Source organism: Stegodyphus dumicola, chromosome 4 (assembly GCF_044657685.1).
Source record: "Stegodyphus dumicola isolate Sdum_Otavi_A_Nest chromosome 4, ASM4465768v1".
Taxonomy (NCBI): Eukaryota; Metazoa; Arthropoda; class Arachnida; order Araneae; family Eresidae; genus Stegodyphus; species Stegodyphus dumicola.
In genome coordinates this window covers 129,729,960-129,755,246 of record NC_140771.1, presented here as the reverse complement: position 1 = coordinate 129,755,246, position 25,287 = coordinate 129,729,960, and the positions used below count along the sequence as shown (strand labels likewise).

Here is a 25,287-nt window from a genome sequence, read left to right as displayed (position 1 = left end):
ATTCGATCAGAGTAAGTTATGATCAAATTTAATACATGACGACACGATAGAATACTAAAGCATGTAAATTAAAAGTTAGATAAATAAAAAAGCAGGCTTGATTCTTTTGATTAGTTTCGCAATGAGAACATGGTATTTTACATTCACGAGCATTTTAGGAAATAATTCGCTTAATTTTAGTATAAAAGGTACAACTGAGGTGAGGGAAGTATTTCAGTTTTTCTTCTCTTTTTTTCATAACTTTCTTCCAGAATCACTACTTGCAAATTTATATTGTAATTATCTTCATTTGTTGTTGATTTTAAGTAGTAGAAATCTCATTTTTAAATTTATTATTCTGAAAATATCAAATTATTAATAACCGACGAAACATGTTACTTATTATGATGCTAAGTTATAATTATTACCTATTACGATGCTAACTCATAGAATATAAAAATCCGAGGCTTAAATATACTGTAATAGTATAAATCTTAACTGCGACAATATGAATTTAACTTCTACGAATGTTTGGACATCTTAAATTGTATTTCTTTTAATTTAAAAATAAGTGACTTTGTGGTTGCTTTATATTTTATCATATACACTGAAAAAGCCACAAATAACAACACAGAAGGAAGGGAATGATGTTAGTCAGAAAACGAATACAGCTGAACACAGAAACAGAGAGACATTTTATGTGAAAAATGATTTATCAAGTAATTGTTGAAACCTGTTACTTTATTACAATTTTTCTATAATTACACTTTCAGGATTAATTATGTATTACTGAGACCTAGCTTTATAAAATGTACGTTTCTCCTTGCTTGCATAAGTTCACTGAAAAGCATTACAATACTTTCAGCTTTAGACTAAAAAATTGTACTAGACTTAGCTGTAATATGAGAGAAGCCTGTCACTCTGATTTACATATTTGTCAGATATCTTCATTGATAATAAAGATTTTTAATGTTGATCTATAATAATAAAAATATTTGAATTTTGAAAATTTAATTTTCTGTATTGCTGCAATAATTAGTCTTAAGAAAAACAGGATGAACTGCATGGAATCATCCATTTTAAATACAATTTGTTTATGCTGTCATGTATAATATTTCCACTGTAAATCATGAATATGTATAAAAAGTGCTATTTAATTTCTGAACGTTAAAATATTTTTTTTTGGCTTTTAAAATCAAATCCCTGACTTAAGACTTAAATTTTAAAAGAAACAATATAAAATTTTATGTGAATTTTGCAGTATAAAAAGCAAGAAGTATAATGTTTATACAGGTTTTGTTACACTAAATTGTTAAGAAGATATATTCCACACTGATGACACTTAAAATGTTATCTCTCTGGTAGGAAAGGTGTCGCACATAAACTTCAGTGGATGTATAAACAAGCAGGTGAGTTAGCCATAGTATTCAAAAGAAAACAAAGCACAGTAAAATTGACAACATTTATTCTGAAATACAAAGAATACTGTCTTCTACATGCATCTTATCTCTTCCAGATTTAAATATAGCTCAAATGTTTGCCCTGTATCATATTCGCTTCAAAACACGTGAAATTTCACTATTTTTGTTATTTTTCAACAAAAAAAAAAAAAAAAAAAAAAAAAAAAAAAAATTGCTTTTTATTTGCAGTTTTTATTTGACACAGGTATCTCTTGGTATGATGTGAGCTTCTTATTTCTGATAAAATTCGTCGCTAATTATTTTAAAAACTTATGTAGAAGTCAATCGAGAATTATTCCTCTAGAATTTGATCGAGGTCTCCAAAATTAATGTTTGCATAAAACAGTAGCTGATTTAATAACTCAGGTGAATGAGGTTTTAAACATTGGCTAGGCAGAGTATAATAAAATAATTACTTTTTTCGCAGTATAGTCTCCAGCGAAACCTTTTTCATCAAACGGTAATAATTGGAGATATCTGCGTCTTTTGGCGATGAAACAATGAAGTTATATCATCATTTTATACTTACACAGTTTCTCAATAAAATATGCAAACAGAAAACAATATAAAATCAAAATCAGATCTAAACATTATATTAATAACATTTACTTGATAATTTAATAATGATTACAATAGTTTGCTCAAGTTTAAAATATTTACTAAGGAAATGCTTTAATTTATCGGTACAGTGGTAGGCAATATTACTTTTTCAAAGTTGTTAAATTTCATGATCTATTATATTTAACGACAAAAAATATTTCTTTTCGATTATTATAAAAGGAACGAAGTGCATTGCTTTTTTGCCATCACATAGAAACATAGCTTGCTTATCAAAGCGTACTTTCTGTATATTATTCCGGGTTATATTTTTCAAAAGTATAAATATTTATTTCTCCATAATTATGATAAATTAATTCTAGGACGTGCAACAAGTCACCTTATCACCTAACACAAGAGATACCCATAACATGATTGACATGAATTCATACATTTTGTCAGTTATTAAAAAAACAGCTAGAACATTTCATCACAAGACAAAAATGGGAAAAAAGACTGATTTAGTTTATTCAAAAGGAATATATTCCTTAATGATTATTATAAATTTACTTCAACAATACTTTATTTGAATTAAAGTGTTTAAATTACGAAAATGGGAAAAATTATGTTTATTTTAAATAGGCATGGTCGAAATCTGTTCAACAATTTATTTGGGCTACGAGATTAGTAGATAAAAAATATATATTACTCAGTGCAACCATATCTGAAATAAGAGAGCATCAGAAGAAGCATTCAGAGAATTGATAAGAAATTAACCCCACAGTTCATCCGCGTTTTTACTAATCTAAAATTATGAGAAAAGAAGAGATTTTGGACGTTCTTAAAAATAGCTATTATTTTAATTGTGAAACCCTTAAAGTACTCAAAATATTGTTTATATTTTCGACCGTACCGATTTGCTTAGCTGTTATTTGTAGAAGAATACATTTACACATGATCGAGTTTCACTTTAAGAACACTTAACATTAACTTTAGAAGGATGCCTTCCATCCAAACTATCCTAAGTCAGAAAGAAAGCAGTATTTTAGATGAGCAAATAAATGATCGCTTGATGATATGTTAAGTGAGCAAAAAACAAAGCATATTTTCCTTTCCTGTTTAGATTGAAAAAAAGCCGAAGTAACGCAAAAAATTAAAAAAAAAATTTTTTTTTCAAACTTTAAAAGAAAGAAAAAAGCAGAGTAGTATACAGAGTCTCTGTCTTAAGATGCATGGATGGGAAGGTAATATATAAAGATCTGTAAGATACTTTTCTTTTAACAGAATTTATGTGCAATCGACCTTGAAAGGGCTACCAGGGATGTGATCGTTGCCATATTTTACTATGAGAATATGTTCTCCTCTGTCTTTCACCATATAGGTAATATTGTAGATGTTACGGCCAGCATGCTTCACATGGATCTCATCGCAAGGGCCTTTGGGTCCATATAATGACACAAAAAGGATATTATTTCCTATAAATGTAGAAAACAAAACAAAATTATTATGAGAACAACTCACTTTATTGAAGAAACAAAGAATAGTTCTTAACAGTATTTAAAATAACAATAGTTTAGTAAAATCAAGATTTTTTTAATATTTTTTGTTAAGCAAAAGGCAATTTTCTAGCGTCATGAGATTCTTCATTTATTAGAATTTAATATCTTTTATCCTTTAGCAAATTGAAAGGAGTACTTTCCACAGGAATTATCAAGTTAACTTTAAAAGCTGAAACTTGAAATTGCTTTAAATGAAGGCTAAACTAATTTATGACTATAAATTTGATAACAAACCTGCTTCTTGGCAATTGACTTGAAATGAATTCATTTTATGAGTGATAGCTTTTTTGAGACCAGGTCCTTTGCTTGTGATTTTTGAAGGGTCTGATCTGAACTTAGGAAGTTGATCGCCTTTGTGCTTCGATTGTTTTGCCACAGTTTCTACCATTACAGAAGATACTTCATGAGACCCAGGCTCTGCAACTGCGGTACCTAGGTGAAAATAATAAAATAGTTTTAAACATAAACTGTTAAAATTTATGCATTTAAAACGAATGTTTCCTTTTATCTCGCAAAATGAAATTTAAAACAGATTTCTTGAGAATTTAAATGACTGTTTGATCATATTATTAGATTAGTAATTTTTGCATAAAATGTAATAAACAAAATTTAAACATTATTCATATGTATCGCTTAATTGTTAAAAAAAAAGAAAATTTTTACTCAGTTCAGATAATTTCGGTTAGGAAATAATTAGAACACGCTTACAAGATTAATTCCAGAACTTATTTCAACTTTTTACTCTTTTAATATGAAATTTTGGATAAAAATAAAAATAATTTTGAATTAGAAGTTATCAATGGTTTCTTGTTACCAAATGCTAACTGAGATACCAAAATGTTAACTGAGAAAATAATTTATTTTTTATTTTTAAATGCGAAGTCGAATAATTTATGTTCAGTAATTTTACAAATACAGCGATTCAGGTTAAATTTGATTTAATTTAAATAGAAATTTATTTCCGAATTAAAAATTTTATTATTTTTGAACATTCATAATTTTTAATGTTAACTATCTGAAGCAAATGTTAAGTTCACCTGTTTATACTATAATAGTTAATTCTGTTTCATATTAAAAAAAGTGCTAAATTTTACCTGCCTCATCTTTCTAGAGAGAAGCTTTGCGAGAAAAAAGAACTTAATATAGTAATAATTTTGTGAAACAATTTTGAAAGCAAAACTTTTTGAAAACAAAAAAATGAATAATGATTTTCTAGCAAAAAAAAAAAAAAACATAGTTATCTAGCAGACTAGGATATAGTCGATTTAGATAATTATCTCAAAGTGCCTGACTTCACAACGTACCTGTACAATGCACTTTAAATGGACTTCCTACAATATGATAACCATTGTACTTGATGGTTACAAAATAATCTCCGGGTGCCAGAGGGGTATACCGTACTTTATACCCATCAGCTACTTCAGTACAGTCCATGGATACCTTGGATGGTCCTTCAATAGTCACTGCTAGCTGACCTGTACCAGCATTGCAGGTGTTTATTAAGAAGTCTGTTTTAACTCCTAAAATACAAAATTAAAAATCAGAAATGAATTGCAAATATTTAAATAGAAGGAAATATATGTCTATTTATTCAACTTCTAATTCGAAGAGTGATAACTGACTTTATTTCAAAACTATTTCTTAAAGTCATTCCTTATTCAGTTTTCGAACGAAGGCGACAATAGTTGGGTTATGGAATTCGATTCGACGAAAAGAACTTTTTGCTAAACTACAGTAACTCTGGGACAATCCTTAAACAGTCCCAAACAGGTCGAATTACATCGTAGCTTCATACGTAAAGCTGCGTTCACACCAACGCAGTCACGCGTTCGCGCGTAAAACGTTAACCTATCAGGAGTGAGTTCAGAGGCGGCATTTACCGGATGGCCGGAGACCGCGTGAGTTGAGTTAACTTTAACTTTTTGACGCTTGACGCGTCAGTTTCAGGCATCTCGTTTCAAAAGTCCAGTTTATACCATGGTTTTTAAATGATTGCCCTTACAAAAATTCTTCTTGATAAAAAAAAAAAGGGTCAAATGGGTCAAATCTTAATAAAAATTTCATATAATAATGAAAAATGCATATGCTAATAGATTAAATAGCTTCATAAATTATTTAAAAGAAAATTCTCAACTTTATTAGCAGTAATAAACCTTAATAATCAACCAGAAATGAAAAATATGGTTGATAATTTTTACAGCATAATCTAAAGCAATAGATAGCTGCGAGATAATAATGATGGATTTCGAAATCCCAGATTTTGAATTTTTCTTAAAATATATCTACATCAATTTAAGGTTGCTCTTATTGCCTACTGGATAAAACGTTGGCTTCTTGAGTTATAGATTTTGGATTCAAGCGTCACCAGGAGTGGTGTTGTAATGGAGTTGGTATTTTTAAAAGAATATTTACAGAAAATATTATCGCTAGTTTCAGAATAGCCCAGATGCTTCTTCAGTTTCCTGAAGGAGAAGTGTGAAAAGCATGCGTATCCGTAAGATACCTTATCGCGGAGGTAACACGCTCAAGTGGAAAATGCAGCTTTTACTGGGGACTTGTATCGCGGGTTCGGGCCTTGTTTTTCCTACGTTTGATGATGGTACGAATGCATGAATTTTTTTTTTAATCTACCGCGACTTTTTTTGGGGGGGGGACACAAGAAGCTTGCATTTATTTTCATTTCATTTCATTCATCATTCATATAAACCTAATTTTCCCTCAGCATTGTGTGCATTATCCTTCTTTTGACAACATAATTAATAAGAAGATCTGACTACTATGATCTGATTCTATTTCGGCTGACACGAGACTAGCAAAAGCGATACTGGTATTAGTCTAAAGTTGCTGTTTCATCTAATTAAAAAGAGCAACTCAGCAATGTTAAGTACGAATATGAGCTATGTGTGAGCTTGATAAATATGAGCTGAGGCAATTCACTGTCTTTTCATTCTAGATACAGCTAATCTGGAATGAAAATAATAAAATTTATTTTATGAAAATGTGTAGACAAAGGATAGAGCTTGCGGAGCTATTGCTCTGGTTGTGTCCATCTGTTATGAATCTTTTCCACAGTATATTTTCAATAATAGTTTAATAAATATCTACGATTGGCAAAAATGTGAAAATATGGCTGGCGAATTACATTTGCATGAAATTCCTTAACAGCATGGTCAATTGTTTCTCTGCATTAAACGTAATTTTTTTCATACTCTGTCGTTTAAGAATAAGGCACTCACTCCGGAGAACAAGGATACTGATAGCATAAACTAATGTAAACGCAACGTATTAATTTTATTTAAAATGTATTTTCCCGATTGGCAACAACAGTTTTTTTCAGAACGATAATATTTTGAACTGTAAGTTTTTTGAGCAGTAATGTTGACGGTAATGTTTCTGAATAAAGCAAGTATTTAACAATTAATGTTTGACGGAATGTGTTTTTAATAAAGGAAATAATTAATTGCTAACATTTCAGAAGTGGGATAAACTAGAATTATTATCTAGATTTAACAACGTATTGCCTTAACGTACGCTAAGCCTAAACTGAATGCGGAAGCTCGCCAAAACTGAAAGTAGAAAGGTACGTGAATTTATAAACTGTTTATGTTAAGTCTAAGTATTAAACGGAAAGAACTTAAGTATAATTATTGTATTAGTATTTGAAAATTGAAGTCTAAGATGGCTTATTTGGCAAGAGGCAAAAAATGTGATTTAAAAGAACTTGCTTTGGAACTTGATGTAGATGTCCCTTCTGATATTAAAATTGTAGGCTTAAGAGATATGATTTTTGAATAGTAAGAATTATAACGAAGACTTTACTAAACAAATGCTAGATAGAATTATAAATGATCGTTTAGACAGGGAAAAGTTAGAAATTTTAGAAAAAGAAAAAGATAAGCAAAGAGCATTTGAAATGGAAATTATAGAAAAAGATAAGCAAAGAGCATTTGAAATGGAAGAAAAAGATAAACAAAGAACATTTGAACTTGAAAAATTGAAAATAGAAGCGGAAATCAGAAGTAGTAATGTAAATGATTCTGTTCCTTCTAATGTTAGTAGAAGTAATATTTGTGATATGAGTAAATTAATGCATAAGTATGATTTGAATGAAGGTGATATAAGTTTTTATCTAGTTTTATTTGAGAGACAGGCACGACGTATTGGGTTAGAAGAACAAAACTGGGTTTCTCAGCTGTTGGGTCTATTGCCTTATGAAATAACTCAATTAATTGCCCGTGAATCAGAAGAGAAAGCTAACGACTATAAGCACGTTAAGCAACTGCTACTGAGAAAATTTAAGCCCTGAACAGTTTCGGCAAAAGTTCGTTGATCATATTAAAACTTTGCGTAATACGTGGAAGGACTTCACGTTTGAATTAAAACATTATTTTGAAGAGTGGCTTGCTGGATTAAATGTAACAGATTTTGACTCTTTAAAACAACTTATTATTACTGATCAATTAAAGAAGAGGGTCCCCGCTGCTATCCGAGACCATTTCATTGATGATTGGTCTAAATTCATTAATCCTGAAGAGTTGGCTGAAAAACTAGATGAATATGAAAATATTCGGGCAGGGATAAAAGTACTTCAAGTAGAAAATAAAACTTTTAGGCATTATTCTAAGCCCAAATCTGGTTCTAAATTTTATGAAGGATCCTATAATCAGTATTCAAGACAAAGAAATGTTAACGATTCCATGCAGACAGATGGTAATTTCAAAGTGGGTTTTAAAAACAGGTTTGAAAATAAATACAATCTGAGAGATAAATTTTATAAAACAGACGAAAGGAAAAGGGAATATAATTCTGGCATCCGCAATGAAAAGGGTGAGCCGAAATGCTTCAATTGTAACGATTATGGACATATAACGACGGATTGTCCTCAACCTAAAAAAGAAATTATTTGCAGGAAATGAAATGAAAAGGGTCATACTTTAAAAAAGTGTACGTCTAAGAATCCAGACTTGACAAATGTCAAAAATAATTTATCCGTGAACCAGAATTCAGGTGTTTCACCAGCTGTATATTTAAAGTATGCTCGCATCAATAATGGAGAAGAAATTACTGCAATCATAGATACGGGTTCTAGTTCGTGTTTATTGAAACAGTCTGCGGCTAAGAGACTGAATCTTATTATAAAACCTGATGTGGAGGAATTGTTTGGCTTTAGGAACCAGAATAAACCAACCGCTAGAACATTGGGAAAAGTAACTGTTAACTTAGAGATTGATAATGTGGAAAGAAAGGACATTACAGTTCTAATTGTAGGAGATGAAACGCAACCATGCGACTTATTAGTTGGTCGAACATGGATTGATTTACCGCATATTGCATACGCCAAGATAGGAAATACCTTGCACATACGCTATGCTAATGACTGCCCATTTTCACAGTTGCAAAATGATAGCAACACTCTGCGAATTAAACTGAAGGCTTCCCAAGAAACTCAAATCGAAAGTAATACCGTTAATTTCGTGAAAGTTAAAACCTATGAAATAAATAACGGTTATGTTTTAATAAGTGGATCGGAAGATGAGTTAGGCTCATTATTGGAAGTAATACAGGGAGAAACAGTGATACCAGTCACTAACTACAGCGATCGAAAACTAATTTTGAAAGAGAATCAATGTATCGGTAGAGCGGAAGTAGCAGAATTAGTTGAACCAAGTTCAGATCAGAAAACTGAAAATTCAAGTCAAAAGGAAATACTGATAATAAATGAAATTAAGAAGTTTAGGAGACCGATTACTTTAGAAGAAATTAAAGTTAATAACAATACTACGCCAGAAAGAAAACAGGAAGTTTTACATTTGATAAATGAGTATCGAGATTGTTTTGCATTAAATATGGAGGAATTAGGGTGTACAAACAAAAATGGATATTAAAGAAATTGAAGGGAGTAAGCCTATTTGCATGAAGTCGTATAAAACCAATGCCGAAGAGCGTGCTTCTATAAAGAAGATAATAAATGAATGGAAGAAATATGGAATTGTTACTGAACCAAGATCTCCGTATGCTAGTCCAGTTTTACTCGCAAAGAAAAAAAAAAAAAAAAAAAAAACAGGTGAATTACGATTAGTGATAGATTATAGAAAGTTGAATTCGCAAACTGTTAAAGATAAATTTCCACTCCCTAGGATAGATGATCTTCTTGAATGTCTTAGTGAGTGTAAAGTTTTCACTACATTGGACTTAGCTCATGGATATTTGCAGATTCCTTTAACTGAAGAAGCGAAACTGAAAACAGCTTTCATCACTCCAGATGATACCGGTCAATTTGAACGTATGATCTTTGGGTTAGCTAATGCACCTGCAGAATTTCAGAGGCTTATGGATCAAGTTTTAGGTCCATTGCTTAATAAAGAAGTATTGTGCTATTTGGACGACATATTAATTCCGGCTAAATCTCGGGAAGAAATGATAGAAAAACTTAGGAAAGTGTTTGATAGATTGAGAGAAGCAATGCTGACATTGAAACTGACAAAATGCGAATTTGGAAAAGATTAAGTTGAGTATTTGGGATTTCTAATAAAATCAAATGGTATGCAACCTGGACCAAGAAAAGTACGAGCCATATTAAACTTTCCTAAACCAACCAATGAACATGAAGTTAAACAATTTTTAGGTCTTACAAGTTTCTTTAGAAGGTTTGTATCGAAATACGCAGAGAAAGCTGAGCCGCTAACGAGACTGACGAGGAAGGATGAAACATTTCGTTGGAACGAAGATCAGCAAGAAGCATTCAGTACTTTAAAGGATCATTTAACTAATGAACCAATACTAGCATTATATAATCCCGAAGCAGAGACTGAAGTGCACACAGACGCGAGCAACAAAGGACTGGCAGGAATGCTGTTGCAAAAAGGTGAAGATAGAAAGTGGCATTTAGTTGTGTAAGTAAAGGAACAACAGAAACAGAAAAGAATTATCATTCAAGCAAATTAGAATTAATGGCTATAATTTGGACTTTGACACGACTTCGACAATTTTTAATTGCGATCCGATTTACGGTAATTACAGACTGCCAAGCTTTAGTTTATTTAAACGCGAAGAAAACTTCAAATCCTCAGATAGCAAGGTGGAGTAATCTGATCCAGGGATACAATCTTGAAATAACGCACAGGCAAGGCAAAAGAATGAGTCACATAGATGCATTGAGCCGATCGCCAGTTGATCAGCCAGAAGAAACTTTAGACTCTATAATTGAAAACAACTTGGAAGTTTGTTTAACGCTAACGATAGATGAACAAATTCTTATGATTCAGCATTCAGATCCAGAATTACGCAAATTAATAGACATTTTAAGGAAAAAGATAAATGATAGAACGAATGCAGAGAAATATGTAACTGAAAATTACGTCTTGAATAATAATCGATTGTTTCGTAAAGTGAAAGATCAGAAAAAGGAGAAATTGTTATATGTCATACCTAAATCGATGAGAAAAGGTATTGTAGTAAAATTTCACGATCTTTTGGGACATTTTTCAGCAGATAGAACTGTTGCCAAAATCAAGGAATCATACTGGTGTAAAGGAATGAAACGATATGTTATGCGTCACATTTCGATGTGTTTCGAATGCCTAGTAAATAAAATGCCTATTGGTAAGAAACAAGGAGTACTGCATCCAATTAGACCTGGTAGAAGACCTTTTGCAATTATACATATAGATCATTTAGGACCATTCGTAAAAAGTTCAAGAGGAAATACAGAATTATTTGTAATAATTGATAATTTTACGAGATTTACACGCTTATATCCTATGAAAAGTACTGCAACCAAGTATGTTTTAGTTGCATTGAAGAGTTTTGTAGATGATTTTGGGTTACCAGAAAAAATTATCAGCGATAGAGGAACATGTTTCACAGCGAAGGAATTTTGAGAGTACTGTCAAAATAATGGAATCAGTCATACACTCAATTCAACTCAGCATCCAAGTGGTAATGGAATGGTGGAAAGAGCAAATCGAACAATTTTGGCTACGATTAAAACGAGTATGGAAAATCCGAATCAGAGAGACTGGGACAAAAAGATTAAGGAATGCGAAAGAAATCTAAACAATATGGTAAATAAGACTACAAATAAAACTCCTTTCGAAATGCTTCACGGTTATTCACCAAAATTTAACGACGGATTGATGAGGATGATTACAGATGAAGACGCAGATGAATGGGAGACTCCAATAATCTTACAGAATGAAGCTAGAAAGAGAATTGAAGATATGCAGATGAAAATGAAAGCAAATTATGACAAGAAGAAAAGCAATTCTTTAACATTCGAACGAGGAGAAATAGTAGTTATGAGAAGAGTACCTAAATCAACTGGAGAATCAACCAAAACACAACAAAAGTATCGAGGACCTTTAGTAGTTACAGAAGTTTTACCAAGTGATACCTATAGAGTGACTCAATTAGAAGAGAAGGTGAAAGGACATTTCTTTAGTACGACAGCTCATGTGAGCCAATTAAAGTCATGGCAGTGTCAAGCTGAATCAGAAGAAGACGATGATGATGGTGATGACATTAGTGTTACTGGGGATAACGATAACAACACGCCGCATATTACTAAAACTAGGACACGGAAAAAGAATAGAAAACGACGGTGAATCTATATGACAGCTAAAGACTTTCGAACTATAAACATTAATATTAGAGATTTAATTTTTTAAATATAAGTTCTTAAAGTTCCGAGGTCGTAACTAAGTCAGGATGCCCGAATGTAAACGCAACGTATTAATTTTATTTAAAATGTATTTTCCCGATTGGCAACAACAGTTTCTTTCAGAACGATATTATTTTGAACTGTAAGTTTTTTTGAGCAGTAATGTTGACGGTAATGTTTCTGAATAAAGCAAGTATTTAACAATTAATGTTTGACGGAATGTGTTTTTAATAAAGGAAATAATTAATTGCTAACACTAATCAACAGGTTTTCCAAATTTCAACTGTGTTAAATATACAACGTAAATATTCACTGTGCTAAAAACTCTAATTTAAAAAGAAAGTAGGACTTGATGATCCTTGCTTAGAAAAAGAGAGGAATGTTTTTAGAGATTAAGGGTTAAACGTGAAATGACCTTGAGAGAACTGTGCCATATTTTTTATCAGAGCGGAAAAGTTTCACAATGACGTGACTGTCGATTTGGTTATTTTGGTAAGCATTATTCATTCATTCTCCACTCCTGACTTCCTAAAATTTGAAATTTATAGGAAAAGCCACGATAGTTCAATTTCTACTTACATCATTGTTCTGTGTAACATTTAGTGTGCTCACAATACATTGGTTTTCAACATTCGGCTGCAATTTTTAGAAGTTCCTTATATGCAAGTTATGATGTAGCAATTTGTTAATTTTGAATATCAGTATATTTTATAAAATATGATAGAAGCAGTTAGTTTTACCAACAGGAATACTGTTCGTCTTATGAAATATGTTAGAAAAATTTACATTTTCCTGTTAAATTTTAGAACACTTTTCATTTATTATTTAATTATAAACATAGATAAAAAAATAACCTGATTTGCATTCTTTGAGACCATTTCCTGAAGCTTGTACAGCGGCGGGGTCAGAATCATCATGTCCAATGACTATCCTGAAGGGGCTCTGTGGAATATGAGTTCCGTTATGCCTCAGATGTATTTGATGAATACCGTTTTCTTTTGGAATAAAACGCAACGCCCAAGAATCTGAAATACAGAAAGGAAAAAGAATAGTAACTTTAATTGCTAATGCTATAGAGATGCATTTTAACGCAGTCACTAGTTTTGTACAAATGCTGCTGGCAATGATCAGAATTGTAACTTGACCCCAAATCGAAAATTATGGTTACAGAGTTTTGTTAGCACTACGTTTAATAAGTTTTGAGTTGTAGACGTTTATTTAATTTTATTTTATAATTTATAATTTCTAATAGTAGATATAATATTAGATTATGTTCTTTGAATTTTTAATTATTTTCCAAATGGATCGGAGAGGGCTAACAATTTCTGAAGCACTGAAAGTGCTACGCGAATTGCCTTCAGATAGTGAATCTGATACGGATCCCGGTACATATGCAAAACATGCAATGCTGGGTTGTGCTTTTTCAAAGGTGGTATCACTTTCTTCGAAAAGTACCACCACGAAAAAATAGACGAAAGTGTAAATATGAAATGTAAATAACGTAACTATCATATACCTAAGTTACTTTTTTTTTCATTTATACCGATTTTTCATTTATACCGAAATGTAAATAACGTAACTATCATATACCTAAGTTACTTTTTTTTTTCATTTATACCAATTATAACCAAGAAGAGGTTTTATAGGGGGTGTAGAGTAGTGGACCTCTCCGTGGCACACCCTCGGTAATGCTAAATCTGCTACGGTATTCAGAATCTAGTGTTTTTTAATCGTAGGCATAATCTCTTACTCTTTTAAGCGCTTCCCAGCAATGCTTGTTTCAGCACTCTTTTCGAAGTTCTTCTCATTCAGTGTTCGGGCACAGCCACAGAATTAAAACGATAAGTGCTATCTTCACAAAATTTTACTTGTGTACTCTTTCAGGCCTGATTAGACTGCTTGCCTTTTTTTTTTTTTTTTTTTTTTTGTCGAAATTCCAAATGTAAAAGGTAGTGTCCCGGAAAGTGTTATTACCTAAAATCTTACCATCTTACTAATGCCCTGGCTGCTGAGACTCTGAGTGTGAAGGTGTTTTTTTTTTTCTCTCGCGCCACAGCATTGCCATTTCTCGTTTTCTTCATTTTCAGGGTTCTAATTTTATGTCTCGCGTATAAAGTACTCGTATTTAGGTATAAAGTACTCGTATTTTAGTATTTAGAGTACCACAAAACGGCGTTACGTGCTTTACAATTTCCTTCTCACCAACTTGGTCGAAATTTTTCTAGCCGGTTTGAATATATTTATCTTTACTTGATAACGAGTATGGCGTTCGCCAAGTAGATGTTTTACAAATATTTCAGATTCAAAGAAATGAGGAAAGCTACGCTCTTAATGGGAATAATGCTTTTCCTCTTAGATTCTAGGGAAAACGATATGTTTTCTCGCGAAGAGTCCTAGAAAAAATAACATCTGTAATATCAGTTTGAAAGCCAATCTGAAAATAGATTCCAACCAAGGCTCCGTTTCCTCACTCCATTGGAGTATATGCCAGATCAAAAGGCCGAAGATACAGACTCACAAAATTCTACTCATAGCAAGGAATTTGAACTTTTCTATCTTAATTAGTGATTCAGCAGCACTTGGTATATTGGATTTTGAATTTGTGAGTTGCATCATTCTAATCATACTTAACTTTAATTGAGTTCTTTATTTCATTTATTTTACAACTTACTTTGTTTGTCAAGTGCTCTTAGCATTTATATATTTCAGCTTATTTTTCCATTTTTAAATATGTTAATTGTATTTTTTTCAATTTAATTGAAATTTGCTAATTTGCAATGGCTGATTCACCATGAGATATCTCATAATGAACATCATTCCTGCCGCAGGACGAAAATCTCCTCCTTCATAAGTTTTCACTCACCTTAGACTGCCCAGCGTTTATTGTAGGGATAAACTGCTTCGTTTCTTGTCTCCAACTAAGTTTTCTTCTCAGCGGAGAAATCAATTTTAGGACTTTCATGCTGTCAGGCCCTTAATAGGACTAATCTAAGTATCTGGAAAAAGCGAATAATATATTCGCAGAGTACCAGAACAACACAAAAGTATCGAAGCAATAATGCCCCTGTATATTTAAATGTCTTACCGTTACACATGTTTGAAAACTAAAAACCATTTGTTAAGATCTCGATTCTATATTTATGAAGAAAATTTTATTTTTTCTAATCACTCCTTTATGCTGTAACATTTGTTCTGTCAGGCAGTGTGTTTCGAAAACTGCTTGTCCAGTTCTTTTCAAAATTTTGTTTCTTGCATTGAAAATAACTAAGCCAGAAATAAAGTTTGCGGATCTACATCTAAAAGACTGGTTAAACATAAATATAAAATGAAATCAAAATCTTCAATATTATTAAGTCAGCACAGTAAATTTGAAGTAGTTTAATGATATACAAAATGCATTTTTTTAAAAATTAAAATCTTTACATTTTAAATGACCTTTTCTTCATATTTAAAACAGTGAAAGTTAAATTTGTTAAATTAAACTGAGGAGGAAGATTTGGTTTTTGGACAGAAAAATTGTTTCTTTACGAACCTTCATCAATTGGTGACACGAAGCAGTCGTCTTCTCCTCCAGAGGGTGAAATTACTTTGCCATCGATCAAACCTTTGGCTCCATTCATTTGAATTGTGAATGCTATTGGTTTGTTTACTTGCAGTCCGGCATCTGGGATGTGCCCCAATTCAATTTTCCTAGCTTCGCCTACATCGGGTAGGATGAATACTTTAAATGGACTGTCTGGGATGGGCTCATCGTTGAATTTGATACCTACTCTGTAGTCTCCTATTTAAAAGCCATAATTTAAGATATGCATTTCAGAACATGTTACGAAATAATGAAAATATTAAAAATAATAAAAGACGCTAATTTAAAATCTTGCAGGATTGCACTAACTATAAGAATGTGCTCACAATCAGGAAAATTGTGTACTTACACATTTTCCCGTTACCTATTTGGATACACAGAAATTTTCGCCAAAACAGTGCGATTTAGAGATACTAATTGATAAAAACTGACTTCGAAACGCACTCATAAGAACTGCGCTTTGAGTTTTGGTGTATGGTGTATTGAGAATACGGCAAAGCACACTAGGGCTATCTGCCTAAGAGGAGGGATGACTTCGGGGAGGTCTTTCTAAGGGAAACTGGCGCGTATACACGTTACACATGGGGAAAACCACGAAAACGCCCATGCAGCCAGCCCGTTCGCGGGATTCCAACCTCGGACCGAACTACCAGTGTTCAGCGATTTTACCGCTCGGCCGCTGGTGGGCGTTTTGGATTTTGTAACTGTGATTAATTCTGGACAAGAAAGCCGGAAAAGAGTCGTTTTTCATCTAAACGGTTTCGGTTTCTTGGAACATATTACGAGTTCAGGATTTGAACATTTTTAAAGTTAACCACCATTGTAATTTTGGTGATTCTGATAATCATGCACATGCTCAGATACTGAACGACTTTCGGGCTCCACAAAACGGTGCAGTAACAAAACACCGCTACACAATTTAGATGCGTATTTAAGCGAATTTAAATGGCACTGAACTCACACAGAAGCTGATTATTTTATGCTATTTTAAACGCTATTGAGGTTTAGCTTCCGGAATGACTGGCGCTAGTTTAAATGAGTTTGTTTATTATATAATCTCAGATATTGAACTTTTGTTTATTTAAATTTTATATATATTATATCCGTAATTTTTGCCTATATACTACTTAATTGTATGGAGAACATGCTGTTTCTCTAAATTTCCGCCGAATTTTGGAGCATGGTTTGGGGAGTGTCCCCAATATTTTGCAGTCCATAAGAACAACATTCCCAGTCGACGGGAAAATACGTAAGTTCTGAAAATTTTTTGATAAAAGGCACAAGAAAATCATTGTTATAATGTTAGAAAATATTAAATTTCTTTTTTGGATTTTCGAGAGTTTAGCCTTAGTTCTCCGACAGTCAAAGTGTTAATTCTTATACTTTGATATCAGAAACCTAAGTTAATAAAAAAATTTGTGATTTATCTATAGAGTTAAAAAAACTATAGCGTGTAAATCATTCAACTAGGTAAAACTCATATAAAACATTTCTAAGAAATAAGTGATGACAATCATATAACTGTGATGATTGCAGGGAATACATTTACCTAGCGATATTTATTATAAATTTTAACTGCAACCATACTTATTATGTTTATATGTCTTTAATACTTAAATATTTTATTTATATAATATATAGTTTTCTTAACTTATATTATTATTATTAAAATGATTTTTTATTTTAAAATATAAATATTTATAAGCCGTACATTAGAAAAATAGTACAATTAATAACTAAAATAATAGCTTCATTCTAATGTCTTAAATTAAAACAAGAGATATTTGCAAAACTCAGTAGGAAACCATTTTTATATGGATAATTTTTCTTTTGCTAAGCAAAATAATCTAGTGGCTTACTTTATCGCCATCAAAGACAAAATTGTCTCAAGCTTCATTTTACAAATGAATTTCAAAGTGAATGCTACGTTAAAGGTCAATTAATTATTGCTTACCAGGCTCTGAAACCTTATATGTCACACAGAAAGTTCCTGCACTTATTTCTTGTATGTTGATTTCTGCACGAGATGGCCCTTCGACTGATATATGTAAAACTCCAGCACCTGCTTCTCTCGTGTATAAATTAAATTCACCTGTAATAGAGATGCATTATCATACAACAATAATTGAAGAATTAGCTGAACTGGCATTTGTTTTCTAAGCTAAGAGGGGAAAAACACCAGCCGTCGCATTTTTCAAAATAAAATTAGTAATATTAAAATGCAGGGAGATTATAATTAAAATTCATACTTCAGAATGATCTCAAACAAGAACCACTGGTCAGAATGGTTGGAAATTTCTCAGGAATATTTATGAAGCAATGGAATGTGTTTTGGTGCAAGAAGAGAATTGTTAAGTAATTTCCTTTGGAAAGAACTGCGTCCATAATGTCTATATTTAGAAATAAAAGTTACTCATCATGGACACATCACAAACATTTATGATAAAAAAGAAGCCCGGAATATGCAGCTCATTACTTGGAAAATATGTGGATTGGTCTACCCCAGTGACACTGTTATTAAAAGATTGCTTTCTTTTTGAACAATTGTTTCATCAGTATAGACTGAGATTTCATATTTAAAAGCTCTTAGGAAGTTTAGAAAATTACAGAACCTGTTCCAGTATCTATAAATGACTAGTGTAAAAATGATTTTAAAATTTAAAAAGACTAGATCTTCGGATGCAACCTCCTATTCGATAATCAGGTAATAGAAAAATAGATTTAATATTACAGAAAGATAATTATATTCATAGATTTACCACTGTATGTAGCATTGACTGGTTACTAGCCCACGTTAAGTATGGGGCAAAATGTTTTAAAACATCTTGAAATCTTACCCTTACAAAATTACTCATGTGTAAAAGGTTGTTGTCTTCAGAAAAGAGTGCGTAAGAGGTGTTTACAATTTAATTTCGTTTTCAGGAGTACTTTGTGTGCTTTGCCATATTCGAATAACCTAAGCTAACCGAGAAAATTCACAGAATCTGGGCAAAGAAATGCAAGTAAGATGCTTACGTCAGTTGACTTTTCATTCTTCAAAAAACACTCTGTAGTGCAGATTTAGAGCAATATTCATTGTTGGCTCTTTTGATTTTGAAGAAGCTGGTCCTGATAATACTGTCACTTCTGTCACGCTCTCTTTTGAAAAACTGCATTATACCAACACTAAAGCAATATTAGATTTCTTCCACTACTTTCATACAAGATGATGCTCCACCGCATATTATAAAAACGTAATAACCAAAATAACTTCTTTGCAGTCATTTTGACAATGGAATAACAATTAGTTGCTTTTTCACTATATCTTAATCAGTACACTCATTTATATAAAATTTGGCATCAGGGATATCTGAAGAATATTACATAATATTTAAGGAGAGCATATTCAAAATTTTTATTTCACTTATAATTGCTTGTTACATTTATGTTGCTTTTTACTGTAATAAAGCAGCAATTATCTCTCTAAAGGAAAATTTCTTAAATATACCTTTTATTCATTCGACAAAAAAATTCTATTTTTTAAGAGTATTCGGATTAAATTCCAATTTTTTAATGAACGGTTCTCATTTTAGACAATTTTAAAATGTTAAATTTAATTTTAATCATCATGTGCATCACCTGAATGGAAACTTAAGCTTCCGTTTAATGAAATTTCAAAGGTATACAAGACTTTATTTCGATTATATCTTATTATTATTTAGGTATACATACCCAGATAAGTGCAAAAAGATAATGTGTATATATTCATAAACTTTTTGTAATCTTCAGATGATTAAAAATCGTCCATTAAAAGAATCCATACTCGTTCAGCATATAGAATTCAGTTGGTTAAATTTTGATAGCAACAGACTAAGATTAGTATTTTAAAAATAGTATAAATTAACCTGCGGATAAAAAAGAAATGGTCTCAAGAGCTTTAATTCAATGATGCTATAAGATGATTTTTTTAATTCTGAATGAGAAACGAAGTCTTTATTTACTTTCCGTCGGTTAACTATAAACTAACATGTGTGTTCTTCACTTCTGAGTGACATGTGACCTGTTTCTGTGATGAATATCAGTTAAGAAAAGTTACTTATAAACTAAACGTGGTTAAAATTTATATTATAGTTATATGATCTGCTTAGTTGGAAAAAATCAAAAACGTCAAAGTATTTCCAACAAATTCTTGAGTTCTACTGGTTAGATTATAAGATCCTTCATCTCATCAAGATACCCTAAAAATTTTATCACAGTAAAATTCTGAATTTCTAGACCAAATCCTGCTGTCTTGCCTGAAAACAAAGTGTAATTTCTAAACGAATGTTGAAAACTGAAGAAGAATTCGATAGGAATTATATATTGTTTTAAACTTTAAAACAGGTTATAAATACTATATGACAAAATATCTAATTTACATTAGCTGTTTGTTTAATAATCGACAACACTTCTGTTTAAAAGACTTCTATTGGCTTAATCATGGTGCTCCTGATTATTAGAGTAAACTGTGAAAATCCAGTTCCTCCATTTTTCAAATAAATAACTTATAAGGTATTTCTCCCGCTTTCCTAGCGTGCCTTCGTGGTGTAAGTGGTTCTGCACGCTGAGCCAGTATTCCAGAGGTCGGTGGTTCGATTCCTGGCGAAGGCGATTGCTCATTTTTCATCTTGCCTGTTATTTTCAAAAAATACCTAATGTCTCTACAAACTTATAAACGTTTGTAGTCTGTTCACTTATTCTTTAATATAATTTTAACTCTATTGTATACAATTCACCCAAGTGCTTATTATTATTACATAAATTTTATATTGTATTATTATTACATTATATTGTGTTATACTGTTACATTATTACATAATATTTTAATATTATATTGCATTTTATTTTTATTATTACTACACAAATAAAAATGTTAACAGAATGAAGTATAAATTCTTCACAAGCTAAGAAATCATTTGATGAGCTTAACGAAATACTTACATGGCTCATTGGCGCCCCCTCTTTCCAAACCAAGGCCTCCAGCATGTATTTTGTGGGCACCAAAACTCTGAATACCTCCTACAGTAAATTGGAAAGGAGAACCTGGGATGTGAATATCTTTACATCGTACGCTGATGGTATGTATTCCTGGTTCTTTAGGGGTAAAGAAGACTCCATACTGGCAATCTTCCATATCAATGATCATGGCATCATCCGTCACTCCAGTGGGATTAGTCACCTTGGCAGCCATGTCAAAAGCATTGGTTCCTAAAAGCAGATACATGAACAATTGCGTTGCATTTTATAGTTTAAATATTGTATATATTGTATATATATAAATTGTATATATTCATTCATCTTACATATAACATTGTATATATATAAACTGCATATATTTATCTTACATATACCAACATTTTGCCAAATTTAGAAATTACTTTGAGATTCAGAGAATCATCTGTTTCAATAATTTACTCACGCTTTCTTTTCTTAAATCATCACATGTTTTTCACATGATTTATTAACCCATTTGACCCAACCCAATGACATTTTTTAGTGGAATGGGCATCGCCAATACGACCTTTTAAATAATTATGAATCACCTTTATTAAATATGTTGGTAAATTAAATTTTGCAAGCTTGTAAATGAGACAAACGTGGTCAAATACCTTCTCAAAGCCAAGAAAGCATACCGCAACTGACTCATTTTTGAAAAATGATGCTGCGATAAATTCAGTGAGATTCAAAATTTGATGGCAAGCACTGTGCCCTAATGTCATATTTTACTAGATCTTTTGTGGTTCCTTTTTGTGTAACTCTTTCAAATACTTTGTTAATACAAGGCAAAAGGCTTTTGGATAGATTGTGGAAAGGCCATTTTGGGTCTTTACGATGGTTAAGAAATAGAATAATAGCATGTTTCCCTTGCTGTTGAAAATAAAGCAGGCGGAAACAAGAGTTAAAGGTATTTGTAAGCAATAGAACGCAGGTTTTAGAGGAATTCCTTTAGGGCTCTTCTGGAAATTAAATCGTAGCCTGGCGAATATGCAATTTTTTGATAAGTTAGATATTTCCACTGAAGAAGTTGGGAGAATATATTGGTTGATATTTCTGGCAAGAAGTGCTTGAGTGGAGAACAAAATCTCAAAATTGTTCCTCTTTATTGACACTCATGTTAAGAATAAACAAACTTCCAAGTACTTCCGCAAAAATTTTAGCAACCTCGGGATTCTGACTGGGCAAGCAAATATTATATAGTATCGGTCCGGTGAAATTAATTTTATCAGAGTGAGAAAAACTGGATACTTTCCAAACAGTATAATTCCATAACGTTTAATAATTTATTCCAGCGATCAGAAAGATATTCCGTAATTGAAAAGGAAATTTCGTGTCACTTAACATTAAGTCAGTGTTTAGTAGCTGATTCTCTTGAAGCATTCCAGCGCTTGAGAAAGCTATTTGTTTCTTTAATTGCTTTCAAAATATGATTAAGCAGTGAGGTATAAGATGTCGACAGATCAGTGATTGAATAACTGCGTTTTGAATTTTATGATTGCGTAAGGTAATTGCATATTAATTATTTGCGAAATTATGAAGGGTAGTAGTTGCATTAATATGAGAGAAAAGATCTTCGAACTTCATCCTTGTTAATTCTTCTGCGTTGCACTGGGCGAATACACGTCGTGGAAAGTAAATAGAACAGGCAGGTGATTAGAAGATAAGGCATCCTTGACTTCCAGGTGACGAGTTTTATTTATTGTTTACTTTAGTTATTACTTATTGTTAGTTTAGTTATTAATTTTAGCATTAACAGTGACATCGGCAACCTCGTCAATATAATTCAGAAAGAAGGGCGAATAGAAAAAAATATGCAGGCATGGACGTGTAGCTGCAGCTGGGGGTATTTCAGAAACAGTAATAACGTACTTTCTTTATTTAATAAAAAGAAACACTTGAAAAACAAAACAAAAATCTTTTGAAAAATTTAAAATAATATATCCACTATTCTTGTTCTTATTCTGAGCTACTAAAAATGACTACAACCTAGGCACCAGCTAATATTACAAAATCATTAAAACGAAGAAAGATTATGTTTAAAAATAGGCATATGTGGATAAGAAAATAAAAATAAATTGACATTTCGATTTTAAACCACTGCAGACGCACTCAGCTGATCAGTGTGGACATTTATTTATAAATAATGTTTATGAAAATGAAATTAATCAAAAACAGTTTAGTAGAGATCATTGAGAGCAGTCAAAAAAGTTTACTTCTCTGAACCCTCTACGAGTTAACATCAACACTGAGCAGCTAAAAATGTTAAGTTCTTTTCGAGAGTTGGATGAGTCAACATGAAATTTAATACATCAACAAATATTAGAGATGAAGCATTTATTGTAAACAAAAGCTGAACGTTGGACAGAGCACAGGCACATTGGATGGCCATTTTAATTTAAAGCATTATTCGATTCGTTAGAGAATTGTGAGATTACTAGTATTTCATAATACTTACTAACTCATAAACTTACTTAGTAACTATACTCGTGAATGTTAATGCACATTTCGATCCCAATCACGTGTGTTAAACTTATTATTACGTTCTGCATTAAAAGAAGGACAGGAACATTTTCAAACTCATTTATTTCACATTAATATATACTCTTCATTTCGTAGAATTTGTAATCATAATTAGCCGTGTAAGATTTACCTAGAGACCTTTTAATTTTGCCAACCTGTTGTGCTCATGAAATGAAATTAATCTTCCCTTTAACCATACACATACGTTGTTACCATATACAAAATACATACATTCATAACATACAGCGTTTAGTATTCATGCCATATACATAATTAAAGAATAGAGAAAATTAAAAAAACTTATTACCTGGCAATCGGAAAACAAGTTTGCATTCTTGACCTATATCGGCTGGTGGTACTTGCTCTATTTTCTTTTTAATTGTTTCTCTGATGATATTGGACCCAGGACCAGTAACTTTAACAGTGAATGGACTGCCTATGTGAAAAGTTAGAAATCAATTTATTTGTAGATCATTTAAGAAATACTACTATAATAAATATACAAATTTTTGCCGCAGAGACAAGTATTTAGAAAACGAAATTTAACAATGTTTTGAAAACATTGGCCAGTATCGCTCAGTTCCACAAGAGGTACCATTCTAGGCAAATTTTAATTTTAGTATTCACGTTAATTTGGTAAAACATTTAATTTTTCTGGAAAAGTGGCACAGATCAGTTTAGACTATTCTACACAATTTTGACATTTAAATAGATGAAATAAAAATAACTAAATAAATTATATGTAGCTAAAGGACCAACGATGTTAGAGATAGAATATTTCACGAATTTGTGCTTTTTTACATAAGATTGAGAAATTTTTAAACATAGCTTAAAACAAAAGCAAATGATTCACGCTGCAACTGTAAAACAATCAATGACACAGGCCGTTTTAAAATGTTCATATAGCATAGAGTAGGATCAATTTTGCGTGTTTAAATCATACACACTCAATAATTGGCAGAAAAATTATAAACGCAAACTGCGAAAATACTCTTTAAAGAATGAAAATGATTTTATTAACTAACTCCGTCTACTGAGTGAAAAATAAATTAATCTGAGAGTAAACCATTTGAAGACCGACGGGTAAAAGGATGGAAATTAAAATCTGGAATCAAATAGCGAAGGTTTTTTTATGGCTATGGAAAGTCTTAATCCAATTTTGTAAATGCTGACTTTCAATCGATTTTGCAAGAAAATTATAAATTTGTGGTAATAATTCCAATAATTCTGAGCAATGGCTAATTTAATAATATATTTTTCTCGAACATTAGTTTCATTCTCCCTAAAGGCGATTCTTTAAAGCTCATTTTGTTTTATCGATAAACCTTACCTTTTAAAATGTTAAAAATTCTCAGTAAAATTTTCTAGGAGATAGAAATTTTAAGGCCCTAACTATAAATGTTACTTGAACAAAAAAAAAAAAAAAAAAAAAAAAAAAAATATATATATATATATATGTTAGAAGTTGGGTTTTCAAATTATGAACAATTAAGTTAGAATCTGGAGAAAGGAGGGAGAAGTTAATGTTATTAGTGTCGCTTAGAAGTGGGAAACCAGAATTTCTTATTACAAGCCAGAAAAACTTTCTTCAGGGGTATGTCAGTAAAGCAAATCTTAAATAATGGAGTTTCTAAATAAGATAAATAAGAATTTGTGAGAAACCTTGTGAGCTCAAAGAACTGAAGATTAAAATTAGAAAAGCACATGAAAAAAGACAAAGAGAAAAAAATGTAATACGTATCGTGAAGCTGAATCTGAATATATTACAGGCAATTCGAATGACGCAATGTATTTAATATTAGCATGATGACATATATCGAAAATACGTTTTAAGCTATATCGTTTTTTTCCGGTTACTTGTAATAGAGAAACCATTACAATTCTCAAACTCTCATCAGAACATTCTAAAATAAAGATTTTAACATTATAAAAAAGCAACTTTAAGCTGTTAGGAGATACGATTTTCAGTTTGAG

The 25,287-nt window shown here is 31.5% G+C and overlaps 1 protein-coding gene across 6 annotated transcripts in view; it reads right to left on the bottom strand.

The window, feature by feature from the left end:
- The window catches only part of LOC118198248 (filamin-A-like), a 197,977-nt gene that overhangs the window by 62,411 nt on the left and 110,279 nt on the right, over positions 1 to 25,287 (bottom strand). For 5 of the 6 annotated variants that reach the window (XM_035369877.2, XM_035369880.2, XM_085815435.1 and 2 more), the window contains 8 exons: positions 23,621 to 23,749; positions 20,737 to 21,003; positions 17,732 to 17,869; positions 15,727 to 15,975; positions 13,049 to 13,219; positions 4,840 to 5,055; positions 3,770 to 3,967; positions 1,579 to 3,451 (listed from right to left, as the gene is read on the bottom strand). In XM_035369877.2, the coding sequence (XP_035225768.1) occupies positions 3,264 to 3,451; positions 3,770 to 3,967; positions 4,840 to 5,055; positions 13,049 to 13,219; positions 15,727 to 15,975; positions 17,732 to 17,869; positions 20,737 to 21,003; positions 23,621 to 23,749 (1,556 nt within the window). In that variant the 3' untranslated portion in view covers positions 1,579 to 3,263. Of the gene's footprint in view, positions 1 to 1,578; positions 3,452 to 3,769; positions 3,968 to 4,839; positions 5,056 to 13,048; positions 13,220 to 15,726; positions 15,976 to 17,731; positions 17,870 to 20,736; positions 21,004 to 23,620; positions 23,750 to 25,287 lie in introns of those variants that run through there. The other variant, XM_085815434.1, reaches the window with a different exon arrangement.